Here is a 14,351-nt window from a genome sequence, read left to right as displayed (position 1 = left end):
GCTTCAACAAGAACAAATGTAGAACCTTAAAAACGATAACTCAAAACACAGTTCGATTTCTCCCATAAATTTCTGTTCAAGAAAAGACTAACACAAGAGCTCAAATACTTCTTTGATATTCGCTTAGGCAAACACAAAATTGATATCAGTGCAAAAGATCTAATTTAAAGACAAGCTCAGGTCGACAGTCCGGTATCTTATCAACTTCGCTTGATCACACCCACTTAGAACACCCTCACGCGCTTCCCCATGGTGCTCTTCACGTACAGGCACCTCACCTGGAAAATAAAAATCATAAAGCCATAAGAACTCAGGAAATAACTAATAGCCAGTTGATTGTTTTGTCAAAGAAACCAGTTCCATTTGTGCCGGATCTCTAAATCTGGATGTGTAAACTTGATAACATGGTTAATAATACCAGAAGCAAGTTGCGCAAAGAACTAGGAACATGACTCACATTCTGCCAGTTCTTCTTCAAGAGGGACACGAGGAAGTTGACGCTCATTTGGATGTTTTGCTGGATCTGCTTCTCATCCATCGACAAGTTACCCACAGCAACACCCATGCACAGAACCTTCTTTAGCTGGAACTTGATGGTAGCTTTCGTCTCATTGACCTTAGCTTCAAGGGATTCCTGGTGACTAACCAGTGTGGGGAACTTGCCTGCAGTGGGATCAATGTGATTCAGTTAGCAAGCATGTTGTTGTTGACAGTACATGACAAGAGTTTGTATAATCACAAAAACATTAACAAAAAGCTCTTGTGATGAGATGGAGCACTTGCCTGCCTTGTTGAGACCGGGACCAAGGAGACGGGGGATCTGCTTGATGATGGCCTCTGATGCTAAGAAAGCATGGTACTTCTTGGCAAGCTTCTTAACAAGCTTCTTGTTCTTGTTCATTTTCTTTAGGCTTTCAACATCCATGCAGGCAAGCCCCAACTTCTCAGCCTGCAAAAGTATCAAGCCATGATAACTTATTAGGACTGTCAATGCAAAACTGAACAAAATAGATGCGCGATAGATGTGTTACTAGGGTATCACAGTCTTCACAGACCAAACAAAGATACAGTTATATATTACAGCTGGCAACTAAATCTATGTGAACATATATGGAATGCAATGGAGACATGCAACTGTCCTAATGCACATTCACTGTCCAACAGAAACAATATAAAATATGCCAAAACATTGGATCAGCAAGTAAACTAAGCTCACAAGCTGCCTAGGGAGGGAGTATCGTTACCTGGTCAACGTGCTGGGCATCACCAAGCATGCACACCCTCATCTTGGGGCGGGGGATATGGGGCAGCTTCACGGAGCCGCTGAAACGCTTGTCCTTTTGCGGGTCGTAGTTCTTGAGACCAATCTGGAGCTCAACAGTCTCGGTGAACTTCCTTTTCTTCTCTCTGGCGTCACCCACAATCTGGGTGATGGCGTCCTTGACCGCCTCACTCTGGAGCTTACTGCAATTGTTTTAAAAAGAGAAGCTCAGCGCCTCAATGTTGTACGAACAGACCATACGCTATACTAGCAATCAAGTCAACCTCTTCCAGCATAATCAAGCATACAGACAGACCATACAATTCTACTTGTAGCAATGAAATAACCCTGCTCTGGCATAATCTAGCATTCAGACTGACTATACATTCAGCATAATCACCTGTAGGAGGTAATCACATTCTCGCAACTAAACCAACCTGCTCTAGCATAATCTAGCATCCAGGCACATATCCTTAATCACAAGCTGAGCTCACTGACAGTTTTCTGGTCACATGTAAATTAATTAACCTTACTGACGCTAAACTGAATCACATTCACGAACTACGAGCACTGGAGCTATCGAATCACTTTCTCACGCGGGAGATCTTAAACTCCACCCATGGAACTACGGAACCACTCTCTCGAACTGACATTCCAGTCGACCTGAAAAACTATACTATCCTCCCATAAACCATAAACCTACTGGCCAACATGCAAACGAGGCATCCCTAAGGCAACCTGGCGATTACACAGTGTTGCAAACCCGCAGCCACGTAAAAGCAAGGCTATAACCCAACCGATGCGATGGGACGGAGCTTGCACGTACCTCATGGTTGCCGCCGATGAGTCTCACGCCCTGCAGAAGGAAAAAAACGGCGGAGGAACAGTGAGATCGAGCGAGATCTAGCAGGACAAGAGATGAAACGGATGATGCGAACGTGGAAACCGAGGTGAGGAGAGAGAGTGAGAGACAGGCGGCGGCGGCCGGAGACCTTACGTGTTTCGGTGCGGCGGCGGAGAGGGAGTAGCGAAGAGAGAAAGAGCGGACGGGGAAGGCGGGGCTGGCTTTATACCGTCCGCGGACGGGACGGCAAGCAAGAACCCTAGCGCCTTCGGATGGACGCCACGTGGGTGGGACGGGGCCGTTGGATGGATGTTCTCTCTTAGGCCTTTGTTGGGCCGGCTGGAGGGGTGGTTCAGATCGTAATGTAGGCCGCGTTGGACAGTTGGGTTACTTGGGCCTCAGTTGCTGTACGATCTTTAAGCTCTGGATGGAGAAGCCTTGTTGGACCGGCCCAATGGTCCCATCTAATTTTCTGAAACAAAAAAAAGAGAGTAAAGAATGCAAGGAAGAGACTAAGCACCGTGCTTAGCGTACGTCCAAAACACCACCTACTCCATTATTATCGAGGATCGAATATGCGTGATCCGACGTGGGATCAAGGACAATTCGCACATGCATCATCCATCTTGGAAACGGCAGATGATTGGATCGAAGACGAAGCATTCCAACCACGCTTAGTTTAGTTTGCATTCTATTCCGTGCTCGTGCTGCCACTAAACAGTACATCGCCAACAGTGTTTCAAAAACAGTGCATTATATTCCTACATCGCCATGTGTTTTGTGAGCCAACCAGCCAACTTTCTTCCTTTCATAATAATAACTTAACTTTCTACTTGTTTCAAAAAAAAAAGAACCTTAACTTTGCACTTCGTTTTCCCATCTTCTTGGGAGGGGATATATCTCGGAGCCAAAAACTTTGCTGGCACGTAGTAATTTTTAATGGGGACCTGTCGAAGGTCATTTGTCCAAACAAAGAGGAGCTCTCTCGCGGATACGGCCGTCGACTATGCCCGAATAATATTCCCTTTTTCTCGGGGAAGTTCTTGTTCGATTCTGTTTCGTTTCTCTCAACACAAGCTCACGATATGTCATGCACCACGTGTCAACACGCAGTACATCTATAGATCCAAGAAGATTAAAATAAAATAAAATAAAACGCTACATTTTGCTTTGTGCTTTGACAAACGGGAGGGTTCTCGTCATTTGTGTGTGTTTAGCTCCGGTCTTAGCGTTAAAATGAAACGCCGTTCGAAAAGGGTTACATTAGCTTGGTCGCATGTATGTGTATTCCAAAGAAAATGTCATTTGCAGTGACGCACGTTTTATAGACTCTATCTACAAACAAGACCCCAAATGCCGTATGGAAGTGTTTACCAGACTTTCGGCCGTGGGTTCGTCGTTACTCCTTCCGTCTCAAAATAAGTAATGTGGATTTGTATAAAAACTCATACAAATTCACGTTGGTTGTTTCGATACCGACGGAGTATAATAATTCATAGAGATCTTATCCTAATCCTGAACACTGCCACGTGTCGTGCTGTCATCCCTTCCTGATCCAGATCCGACGGCCGAGGCAAGCAAACCCAGCCGGTAATAAATCAGACCAACCAAGCCTAATCCTGTCTTAACCGTAATTTAATCTCGTCATCTTCCTCTCTCTTTCGTCATCTCATCATCATCTTCTTGTTGCTATAAGACGACGAGCCAACGAACAGGAGAGGGGAGCTGACAAGTCACCCGCCGCGGAAGCCAGTGGAAGAGAGGTTGCTTGCTTCACGGGCCCTGCCGCTTCCTCCGGTCGCGCGCGATCCGCTCCATTGGTCCGGAAATCGATCATGGGGCAGGAGGGCGACGGGCAGATCCGCCGCCGCGACAGGGTCATCGTCGACACGGATCCCGGCATCGGTACGGGCCCGCCTCCCTCGCAATTCCATTGTCCCCCTTTTCGCGTTCGCTTTCCCCCGAATGAATCGAATCTCCCCCCTGTCCCGCTCTTGGTTCCCCGCGAAACGAGCTCCCCTGCAACGAAAAGGGTAATTTGGGGAATCAATTAGTCGGGTACATAATACATAGCTCGTGATAGAGATTTTAGTTCCCCTTAATCTGTTTCTCTGCATCCGTCCCGTACTAGAAACAGAGGTCAATTTTATGTTACTCCATACTAGTCTTAACTGCTGGTGAAAACGATGGTGCTGGTGCGAGAGCCGGTGCCAACAACGCGGTGAAAGAGCACCACAGTCAGCCGGTCTTCGTCGCAACAGAATTGGCTAGGAAAGAGGGATGCAAATCTTGGTTGGATTTTTCTCTCCGGTAGTTAGCAGTAGGCTTACAGCTAAGCTTCATTTTTCTTTCTTTCTTCAAGAACAAGGCTTTCAGTTTTATGATCGACAGGTTTAGTGTACATTAATTGCAAGTGCTACACTGGCTTTCATTTTGAAAAGCTTACTAACAGTGCGTACAGGACAGTGTAAAGTTATCATCTGGTGGTAAAACCACTGTATCATAACGAACTCCTTTTTCAAGAGAAAAAGAGAGAATGATCTAACTTTTGAGAAGCTAACTCCTCTTCTCGCTCTCTGTCGTCCCTTCTAGATGACAGCATGACGATCCTAATGGCGTTCGAAGAACCAAGCGTGGAAATCATCGGGCTGACAACCATATTCGGCAATGTCACCACAGAGAACGCTACTCGCAACGCGCTCTTGCTGGTGAGCCATGGAAACGGACATACATACAGACAGAGAGTTCAGTTTTGTCTATTTGTTTTGCTAAATGGTTTGACTCTTTAAAATGGACAGTGTGAGAGAGCAGGACATCCTGAGGTTCCAGTAGCCGAGGGCAGCCCTGAGCCCCTAAAGGTACGCGGGTCCATGGTGGCAGCTCTAGAGCTTCATCTTTTTTAAAGCTTTGTAACTTGGTAACTCTATTTTTAGTTTATGCAAGTGTGTGTTCCGCATTGTAAATTTAAAATGACTCTTGCAGCGGACTTGATTGACATCCGCAGAAGTGTTTAGCTATTGTTAACATTTCACAATTAGACAATATTATCTTATTAATGAACTGGATGAAGTACAAGATGCAGTTTTATTTGTACTAGTGGGTGTCACGCCTAAGATAATTGTTTATTTTCTAATTATAATACTTGTTGAATTATTTGTCTGATCATACTCTATCGTTGGTAGCTTGGCATGTTACACAAGCCTCCATATTTTATATGGCCAATGGGGTTCAGATTAAGGACTCCAAATAATTGCTACCTATTTACTATATTATGCTGCAGTTTCAGTTGGTCAGCTGATTTTATTTAGGTAATGAGTTGGTTGGTTATCTGAATGATATGCCTTCTGTATTTTAGGGAGGAATTCCACGCGTCGCTGACTTTGTTCATGGATCTGACGGTCTTGGTAATTTGTCTCTCCCTGCACCTACTACTAAGAAGGTTGAGGAAAATGCTGCTGAGTTCATGGTTAACAAGGTCTCCGAGTTTCCTGGAGAGATCACTGTACTCGCACTGGGACCCCTGACAAATGTAGCATTGGTATGCTTACAGTTACAGGATAAACCTATTTATCATTCTGTTTGTGCTGTTCAAGGGGCTAAGAGGTAGTGTTTTCCCTCTCTTAGGCTATCAAAAGAGACCCTTCTTTTGCAAGCAAGGTGAAGAGAATAGTTGTACTGGGTGGAGCGTTCTTCGCTGCTGGAAATGTCAACCCGGCCGCTGAAGCAAATGTATTGACATATACATATATTTATTACGCTCTAGACTACTGCATTCTACTTGAACATGCAAATGCAGCAACAGAAGTATTAACCATGTGTGAATAAATCTGCAGATCTATGGAGACCCAGATGCAGCTGACGTAGTTTTCACCTCAGGAGCAGATATCGATGTGGTTGGCATTAACATTACAACTCAAGTCTGTCTTACAGGTTTGTTCCTTGGTAGTGTTTGGTTGAGATCATGAAGTGGAATGTAATGGAATGGTTCCGAAAGCTGAGATGATTCTTGTGTTTGGTTCTTAGAACATGGTGAAGTGGAATGGAATCATATGGTTCCTCAAAAGAGAATATTCCCTCAATATGCCTAACCATCTCATTCCTTAAAAATGTAGAATGTGTTGGTTCCAACTGGAACCAGTGTTTTGAGTGTTTGCTTCTTAGGATATAGAAAAGTAGAACCGTTCCATTACATTCCATCCCTATAGGAATAGAACCGTTCCATTCCATTCCACCTTAACTCACCATGTGAAATTTGTTTGATGCAGATGAGGATCTGTTAGAGCTAAAAAACTCAAAAGGAAAACACGCACAGTTCTTATGTGATATGTGCAAGTTCTACAGAGATTGGCATTATAAGTCTGACGGTTTCCAAGGTATGTAAAAGCCCTCTATTTTTGGCATGCTTTCGCTAAAGTTATCGCTGAAACCAGTTTCAACTGATTATCATATTCTATTCAGGGATTTTCCTCCATGACCCTGTGAGCTTTACAGCCTTAGTTCATCCTGAGTACTTCGGATTCAAGAAGGGCGTTGTGAGAGTTGAGACCCAGGGCATTTGCACCGGCCATACTTTGATGGATCATGGACTGAAAAAGTATGTACCATACCATTTATGAGTAAATCACATCCGCTATCTTCTTAATGTTTTGATATTCCTACACACATACTCATATGGTGACTGGAGTATCGCACACACCTGAACCTGATCTACTGGTTTAAGTTCAAAATTTGGAATACCAGCATGCTAGTAGTTGTAGCATATTCACAAATGTTACTGACTGCTCTATCACACAATGTTGCAGGTGGAATACAGAAAATCCATGGTCAGGTTACACGCCGATTTCAGTTGGATGGACAGTCGATGTGCCAAAGGTCCTCGCATACGTGAAGAAGCTGCTCGTGACACCCTAAGTAATACCACGACCTTTTACTGGGTATCCTCCGAGAACAAGAGAATTATTACGACTGTTTGAGCTGAAGTGTAAAATGATTCAGATCAACTCTCACGGTCAACATAATATTTTCTGTTTTTAGAAGCAGAAGCATAGGAGGAAGGGGAAGCTTCCTATCGAAAACAAACAGTGGGGTACATTCTGCACATGACAGACAGCATTATGACACATTGCTTTCAGAAGTTTATACCGATTAATTTCAAATTTGGAAACAACTTTCCTATACATTACTGTGTGCCTATCTCTGAACTGTTATTCCTCTGTTCCATCTGCTTGCCTGTTTTTTGTGCATGCTTAGGCGATGAGAAAGATTAATTGCTCATGTTTAACACTAAACCTGAGCTGCCAATGGGAGATTTTTATTACAGTCCATTTTCAAGACATGACCAACTTACAGAAACCTGAAAAACATATTACACAAGAATACATTCTTTTAAATACTGATCATGATATGGGCTTCCCCAGACTCCAATACAATAATCCGATAGCCTAGTCGACGCATAAATACTTTCACTTCTTTTTTATCACATATCCATATCGGATGAACAAATAGATTTGGCATTTCCAGGACACGTTTTTTCGGCTCTTGTGGAGAAAATGAGGTGTAAACGTAATGCAAAGCCCTAGATACACATCGCGGCAGCATTTTCTTCACTTGAGCACATATTTGAGGACACCAGGAATGTGGATCTTGTAGAAGTAGTGGTTCCAGTCGACAGTCTTGGGATCGAAGTTGAACAGGTCGTCCTCGGGGCTCGTCCGCGCCATTGTCAACCGCAGCCGCTCCAAGTTCATGTCGTCGAAGCTTCCATTCATTTCATTCATTGATCAGCCAGGGTTAGTTACTTAGCTGTTCATAGTTAAAACCAACGTAGTAGGAATTAGTAAACTGCAATTAGTTCATCCTTTTAGATTACCATCCTCTGAAGAAGGCGAAGGGCCCGTAGACGTCGCAGAGATGGATGACGAACTTGTACTTGCGGCTGAGGTCTTCGTAGAGCTGCGAGAAGATCCCGCAGAGCAGCAGGTTCACCAGGTGCAGGATCTGCATACATATGAGAGAGAGATCATCAAATTCATTCACTCTAAGCAATGGTTCCTCCTTCCATTCTTATCTGAACTAATCATCTGAAGAAACAGAGCATTGTATGTATCTTCAGAAACAGAGCATTGTAGTATATCTGAAGAAACAGAGCATCATTATAGGTATCTCAAACAGAGCATTATTATGTATCTGAAGAAACAGAGCAATGTACTGGTGTTGAAGAAGGAGGAAGAAAAGGTGACCTCAAGGGGGAGCTTGTACTTGATGAGCATGTAGAGATGAAAGCTAGCAATGGTCTTGAAGAAGTACATCTCCTTGGTGGGGATGACCTTCCCGTCCTTGCTCAGCCGCGGGTTCTCGTAGAAGTGGCGGCGGCCGGACTCGTAGAGCACGCCGTACAGCGCCGGGTTCCGCAGCGACGACGTGGCGTGGTACAGCGCCACCTCCTCCTCCCCCGGCTCCGGCGAGCCCTGGCCGCCGTGCGCCGCCATGACGGCCATCATGGCGTTCACCACCATGTCCCCCGGGATCACGTCCATGGTGCCCTCCAGGTCCGCCAGGAAGCACGTCAGGTTCTGCTTCGCGTACCCGATGATGATCGTGTCTATCGTCCTGCAGCGCTCCGGCGAGCAATCAGATCCCCGTCAGCGAGCAATTGGATCCGAGAAATTAGGAATCCGGCGAGCAATTGAAGCAAGAAAGACCCCGGCGGCGAGGAATTACCTGGTGCCTTGCATCCAGCCGGGGAGGGGGTCGCGGAGGAGGGAGGTGATAATGCTGGGGCGCATGATGGCGACGGCAGCGGCGGGGCCGGCGCGGAGCTGGGAGAGGAGCATCTCGCCCATGGCCTTGGTGAATACGTACGTGTTGGACCAACCGAAGTGCCGCGACCGACGGAGCCCCAGCTCCTTCATCGCCTTCCGCTCCGCCTTCTCGTCGTCTCCGTCTCCGGCGCCGGCAGCCGCGAGGTCCGCCTTGACGTCGGCGACCAGCCGCAGCTCGGCGTCGATGTCCAGCCGCGTGCCTTCCCGCAGGGTCTCCCCTCTCTTGAACGGCCGCTCCATGATCAGCCCTTCCCTGTCCCCCGCCGCAAACGCTGCATCCATCGGCGTCCAACATTTCTTCAGACATTATTTCACTATTATGCCAATCTGAAGATACTTGTCGATCAAAATTGAGTTTTTTACTCCTATACATGACCAGTGATCACTGTGATTTATTGCAAGTTTGTGCTGGCTTGTCGATAACAATTGTGTGTTGAAGACTGTCATATTTTGGGTTTTAGACTAAGCAGACTACAGTAGCAGAGAACAGGATTCAGATCCTAGTAGAGCTTCACAGTAGTTACCTGTGGAGACATGGAGGAACATTTTGAGATTGGTACATTTGTGGGCGAATTCGCACAGATGCTTCACTCCCATGACATTAACATCCAAGGAGACATCATATCTGCGAAAATAAATGTTAATTATAAACGAACAAAGAGTAAATTTTGCAGCACAAGAAGAAAAACATATTTATAGAGAACATTGTACTAAATGGTGCTAAGATCCAAATTAATGATGGACCATCGTTGCCGATTGACATCTTTACATGAGTAAATAAAGTGATGCACTTATGGTCAATTTTTCAGAAAGAAGAAGAAGAGTATACACCTTTCGTAGAAGTTGGTAGTTGCAGCTCCATTGACGATGATGTCGACCTCCTTGGCCAGCTCCTCTAATCTTGGAGCATCAAGCCCAAGGTTCTCGTGGATGACGTCACCGGCTAAAGCCACGATCTTCTCCTCCACGAATAGCTCGAATCCACCCTTCCCATGCCTCTCTTTCAGCAGGCAGAAAATCTCAGTGTCCGTCACCTGCATATCCATCAATCCTTGCATTATATTCATAATATGCATCATTCAATCAAGTATACCTATTCTTCAGTTAAACCATCTGGTTAATTAGTTATTTGTATTAACTGCATGTAGTAGGTCCTTTGTAGCAAAATGAACTACGTACATGCCTGCCCCATTTTAGTAAAATTAACCATCCTTAATTTTAGTAAAATTCATCCTCTAATGATACTCACTTCTATAATAGAAGAATAAAAATGATTAGCATTGTGTTATGGTCTCCACAATTATGGATCTTGAGCAAAGATGTTGGAGCTAGAGTTGTTCTTCGTATGCATCAACATGCCTGCCCCATGGTAATAACTGCTATGCACATGCACATGTCCCATGCATGCGTGGTGAATTTCGTACATACATATGTGTGTGTGTGTGTGTAGGCCATGCGATTCATGAATTTCCACAAATCAACCAACCATATGTCTCATTCATTCATTGGCCGTGTCTATCTAGCCCATCTCAGCTCGTTGCTTAAAACTCTGACAAGGACACATCATATGCACAATTAAGTCATGTCCATATCGGTCGATCGATGCTGCCACTATATATATGTACCTTGTTTTTCAAATCGACGACGTTTTAGAAATTTCTTACAAAATGAGGTCATGTATATTTATGTAGATGCAAAGTATATACTTCTCCATTTCTTACAAAATGAGGTGATGTATATTTATCTTAGAGTTCGTTCGAGTATTAATACATAATCTGACATTTTTGGGTTATTGTCGGTACTAAATATTGTTAACATCGGTGAAAGTAAAATCTCGAAATGTACGTTCTTGGACCGATCGAGGGGGAGAGCATATGTTTGCAAAGAGACATGGGGGTAGGTGTGGTGCCATGAAGAAAAATTAGTACTGCTAGCTAGCTAGCTAGATCCATGAATGGAGGAGGTGAGTAAATTAATATCGTAAAGCATATGGGTATATAGATCCATGCATCACGTATGCATTAATTGGTGGCTCCTTTTGTCAAGACCAGATCGATCCATCGTACGTACGTACTACGTTATTGCAGCGCAGACATGTACACGTACAGTACGTGAAAGCCATAGCTCCATCGTATATCGTACGCGCGTATCATACATATCGTATTTCCACGTCCGTCCATGAAAAACTGAAAATCCCAACAAATTTGCTTGACTTATATTATACGCCTCTGTTCACATAGATACTCCCTCCGTCCCATAGATATTGTCGCTTTTTAGTACAAATTTAAAGTAAAACAGTGACATGGATTATGGGACGGAGGGAGCTGCAGTACTATACATGTTAGGCAAATTAAGATTCAGATGAACAAGATGAAGCATAATTAAGTTAAATGAAATAAATGAACCTCATCTTGGACTCGCTGGTGTGCAGACTGGGCGTCGACGGCTCGCACCAGCAGGTAGATCTTCTTCACCTCCGGCTGCACTCGCAGGATCTTCTCCACAAGAACTATATATGCATTCATAAGCATAGATATATTGGTGAGTGTTACATACTTGTAAGTAAGCTATAGCCTTGATTGATTGATGTGATAAATTTGTGGCGTTAATTACTCTTTCCGAGGAAGCCAGTGGCGCCGGTGACGAGGACGCTCTTGCCCCTGAAATACCCCGCGATCATCTCTGCATCCATGCTCCCATCCATCTTCACCATCTATATATCTTCTCCTTAAGATCTCCCTCCTTCAATTCCTTCAACACAAGAGATCTAGCTTGAGAGATGGTAGGATTTGTACTAGCTGCAGCAGGCTGAGGCTGAGGCAGGCTAGATACAAGAAGAAGAAGAAGAAGAGGGTTAGCCAGTGAGGAGTGAGAGGCACTACAGAATGAGAGGGCTAGTGCTGCACACACTCTCATATTTATGCTGTGCAGTTACATGCAGTTAGATGTAGTAGGGCATACACGCAAGCAACAAATTAAAGGGCACAAGGCACTTATCGCTAGCTAGCCAGTGTTGGAGTTGGACAGAATTAAGAGTGTGCGGCAGAAAAGCTAGTACTTCCTTAATTAGCTAGTATAGCTAAGCTAGCTGGGAAAAACTAATTATTATTGCAGGCCAAGTATAATATTCCTCTGTTTCATAATTCTTGACGCAAGTTTTTCTTTAATGAGCGAAACTATATACACCAAAAACGCCTTTAGATACATTGCCTGCCTTCAGTAAAGCATGTGTGCTACCTGCAGCTATATATAGCTTAGCAGCTTAGCTGCAGTTAAGTCGTTTGCAGTCAAATCTCCAATAAGCTAATTAACACGCAAGAAACTTTGAGTGCATCTCAAACTGATTGACACGTACACCTTAAACGTACGTATTGCACATTGCCCCTTCATCAGCAGTGTTCAACAGATAATTAAGCATGCATCACTTCATTTGATTAATGATCCATCCGGTGTACCTACGTGCCGTATACATCGATCCAGTTTACTTGAACGCCAAAGCTGATGGTGATGAAAGGTAATCAAAGGTACTAGCTAGCTAGTTCACCAATTGTATAAGAAATCACGTAACAAGAGCTAGATATACACTCCTCTGTTAGCTTCAACATTAAAGTCTCTTCGTATGAACTCATCCGCTCTCCCGTCCGGAAATAAGTGACTCAAATTTGTCTAGATTTGTATGTATTCGGACGTGTTTTAGTGCATAGATACATGCGAATCTAGACAAATCCGAGTCACTTATTTACGGACAGAGGAAATACCTAATAATACTTATAAATAGCTAATATATTTATTTAGATTAAATTGATTTACTATAATTGTTTTATTTGTGTAATTGACCATACTTATATTCAATAATTGCACGGACGGAAGCTAACATGAAAGGTACTTGCATACCATCAAGCTTTTCAATCATTTTTAGTTTGTAGGGAAACTAATTGGCCGGGGGATAACGACTGACATGTGCAATGCAATTAATCATTTGCTTATATGAGAAGCAAGGGGCATTCATGCAGTGATGGCTCTTCATCAATTAATGCATATGCTGCATGCATCTTGTGTTAGTTGCTACACTCAGTATATACACTACTGTATATATGTGTACTATACGTATATACTTATTTACAGAGGGATCGATGCACATGCTGCCATTGCCATGCCATGATTTGGTTGGTTGGTCAGCTGCATAAATCCAAGTTAAGTAGGAGCAATAGCATGTATAGTACAGATGCAGTACTGTGATCCTTTTGTTCTAATTCATTACTGGAACAGTACCACATTTTGGTACTCCTACAATGCATATATACGGTTATCAAGTGCCAATATATAGCCGTCAGGTTTAATTAAGAAATTAAGCTGATCCTGAGGTACACATTGATCTATATAAACACAAGGATGGACACATGGCTGTTTAATTTGTACTATTTGTGTGTATTGTGCCTTTCTGGTAAGAAAGAGAGCAACTACCAGAGTTCAAAATTGGTCTAGTAGATCTGGAGATAGGTTCCTGTGTGACTGTGCATGACTTAATTACTGGCAGCTGGGTGGTAAAGTACAAGTTGGATGGGGTGGGTGGCAGGCAGCCAGTGCAATTCATCAGAGAACTTCAGGTCTCATCTTATCCACTATGAACAAGTTTACAGATCTTTCAAGGCAATCTGAAGAACTGAAGACCACCAGTTTTTATGTAAAGAAAACAGAGGCAGAACACTCTTCTATCTCTTCAGTGAATTAACTAACTAACTAAACTACTGTTCTATATTAGTAGCCCCACAAACAATTTTCTTTTGCTGGGAACAGTTATTATTGGAAGTAGTAAACAGAATTCATTTGCAGGCAATGCATACCACCGGCCAACCAACTGCTCTTTGCCCATAACTGAAGAACGTACGACCCACGCCTTTGGGATTGTCTTGGATTCTTTCAGATTCAGGTATCAAGATGACGAATTCAGATCATACATTTGCCTTTGGGCGGTGGCAATATACCAAGCAGGACACCAAGCGAGACAAGCATTTAAATGCGTGTTCGATAAGGAAAATAAAATCGACCATACTATAGCTAGCTTATCTCTGACAGATAATCCGATTGATGCAGAGGCCACGAGAGATGTTCTCTTCCATTATCTAAAAATAAATAAATCGAGAGGCTTGGCTTCTCGATTCGAGAACAATCTTTCTTCTGTTATCTGAAAAAAATAAGGAAAAATCGACGGAATTTTCGAGCCTTAGCTCACTTCCACCTTGATCTCGAAGAAAAATGCAGTGCAAGTAAAGTCTTGTCAAGATCACCAAGCTAGCTAGTTAGCTTCATTATACAGTAAGTACGAATTATAATTTGCCGAATTAATAAATTTAGGACCACGTTTGTTTTAAGTATAGGAGGAGGAGGCCTAACTTAAGGTTATATATAGGAAATAGGAGCTTTT

The 14,351-nt window shown here is 43.6% G+C and overlaps 3 protein-coding genes across 4 annotated transcripts; 1 reads left to right on the top strand and 2 right to left on the bottom strand.

The window, feature by feature from the left end:
* Positions 1 to 21: 21 nt before the first annotated feature.
* LOC100824924 (60S ribosomal protein L10a) lies at positions 22 to 2,349 on the bottom strand. 2 transcript variants are annotated; one of them, XM_003574880.4, is made up of 6 exons: positions 2,259 to 2,349; positions 2,088 to 2,117; positions 1,245 to 1,464; positions 784 to 949; positions 458 to 663; positions 22 to 278 (listed from the first exon to the last, which is right to left on the bottom strand). In XM_003574880.4, the coding sequence occupies exons 2-6, from the start codon at positions 2,090 to 2,092 to the stop codon at positions 225 to 227; spliced, it is 651 nt and encodes a 216-aa protein (XP_003574928.1). In that variant the 5' UTR covers positions 2,093 to 2,117; positions 2,259 to 2,349; the 3' UTR covers positions 22 to 224. The 2 variants fall into 2 exon arrangements, with proteins under 2 accessions (XP_003574928.1, XP_010235405.1); XM_010237103.3 differs by having other exon boundaries at positions 2,254 to 2,337.
* A 1,452-nt stretch (positions 2,350 to 3,801) lies between these two features.
* On the top strand, positions 3,802 to 7,284 carry LOC100824618 (probable uridine nucleosidase 1). The gene is made up of 9 exons (XM_003574879.4): positions 3,802 to 4,010; positions 4,698 to 4,813; positions 4,904 to 4,963; positions 5,461 to 5,643; positions 5,730 to 5,834; positions 5,939 to 6,035; positions 6,371 to 6,478; positions 6,564 to 6,699; positions 6,908 to 7,284. The coding sequence occupies exons 1-9, from the start codon at positions 3,941 to 3,943 to the stop codon at positions 7,014 to 7,016; spliced, it is 984 nt and encodes a 327-aa protein (XP_003574927.1). The 5' UTR covers positions 3,802 to 3,940; the 3' UTR covers positions 7,017 to 7,284.
* A 113-nt stretch (positions 7,285 to 7,397) lies between these two features.
* Positions 7,398 to 11,849, bottom strand: LOC100824003 (fatty acyl-CoA reductase 3). Its single transcript, XM_003574877.4, has 8 exons — positions 11,540 to 11,849; positions 11,332 to 11,435; positions 9,758 to 9,960; positions 9,451 to 9,551; positions 8,826 to 9,198; positions 8,345 to 8,714; positions 7,975 to 8,102; positions 7,398 to 7,862 (listed from the first exon to the last, which is right to left on the bottom strand). The coding sequence occupies exons 1-8, from the start codon at positions 11,637 to 11,639 to the stop codon at positions 7,709 to 7,711; spliced, it is 1,533 nt and encodes a 510-aa protein (XP_003574925.1). The 5' UTR covers positions 11,640 to 11,849; the 3' UTR covers positions 7,398 to 7,708.
* Positions 11,850 to 14,351: the final 2,502 nt, after the last annotated feature.

This window comes from Brachypodium distachyon, chromosome 3 (assembly GCF_000005505.3).
Source record: "Brachypodium distachyon strain Bd21 chromosome 3, Brachypodium_distachyon_v3.0, whole genome shotgun sequence".
NCBI classification, from domain to species: Eukaryota; Viridiplantae; Streptophyta; class Magnoliopsida; order Poales; family Poaceae; genus Brachypodium; species Brachypodium distachyon.
This window is presented reverse-complemented; position numbering and strand designations above follow the sequence as displayed.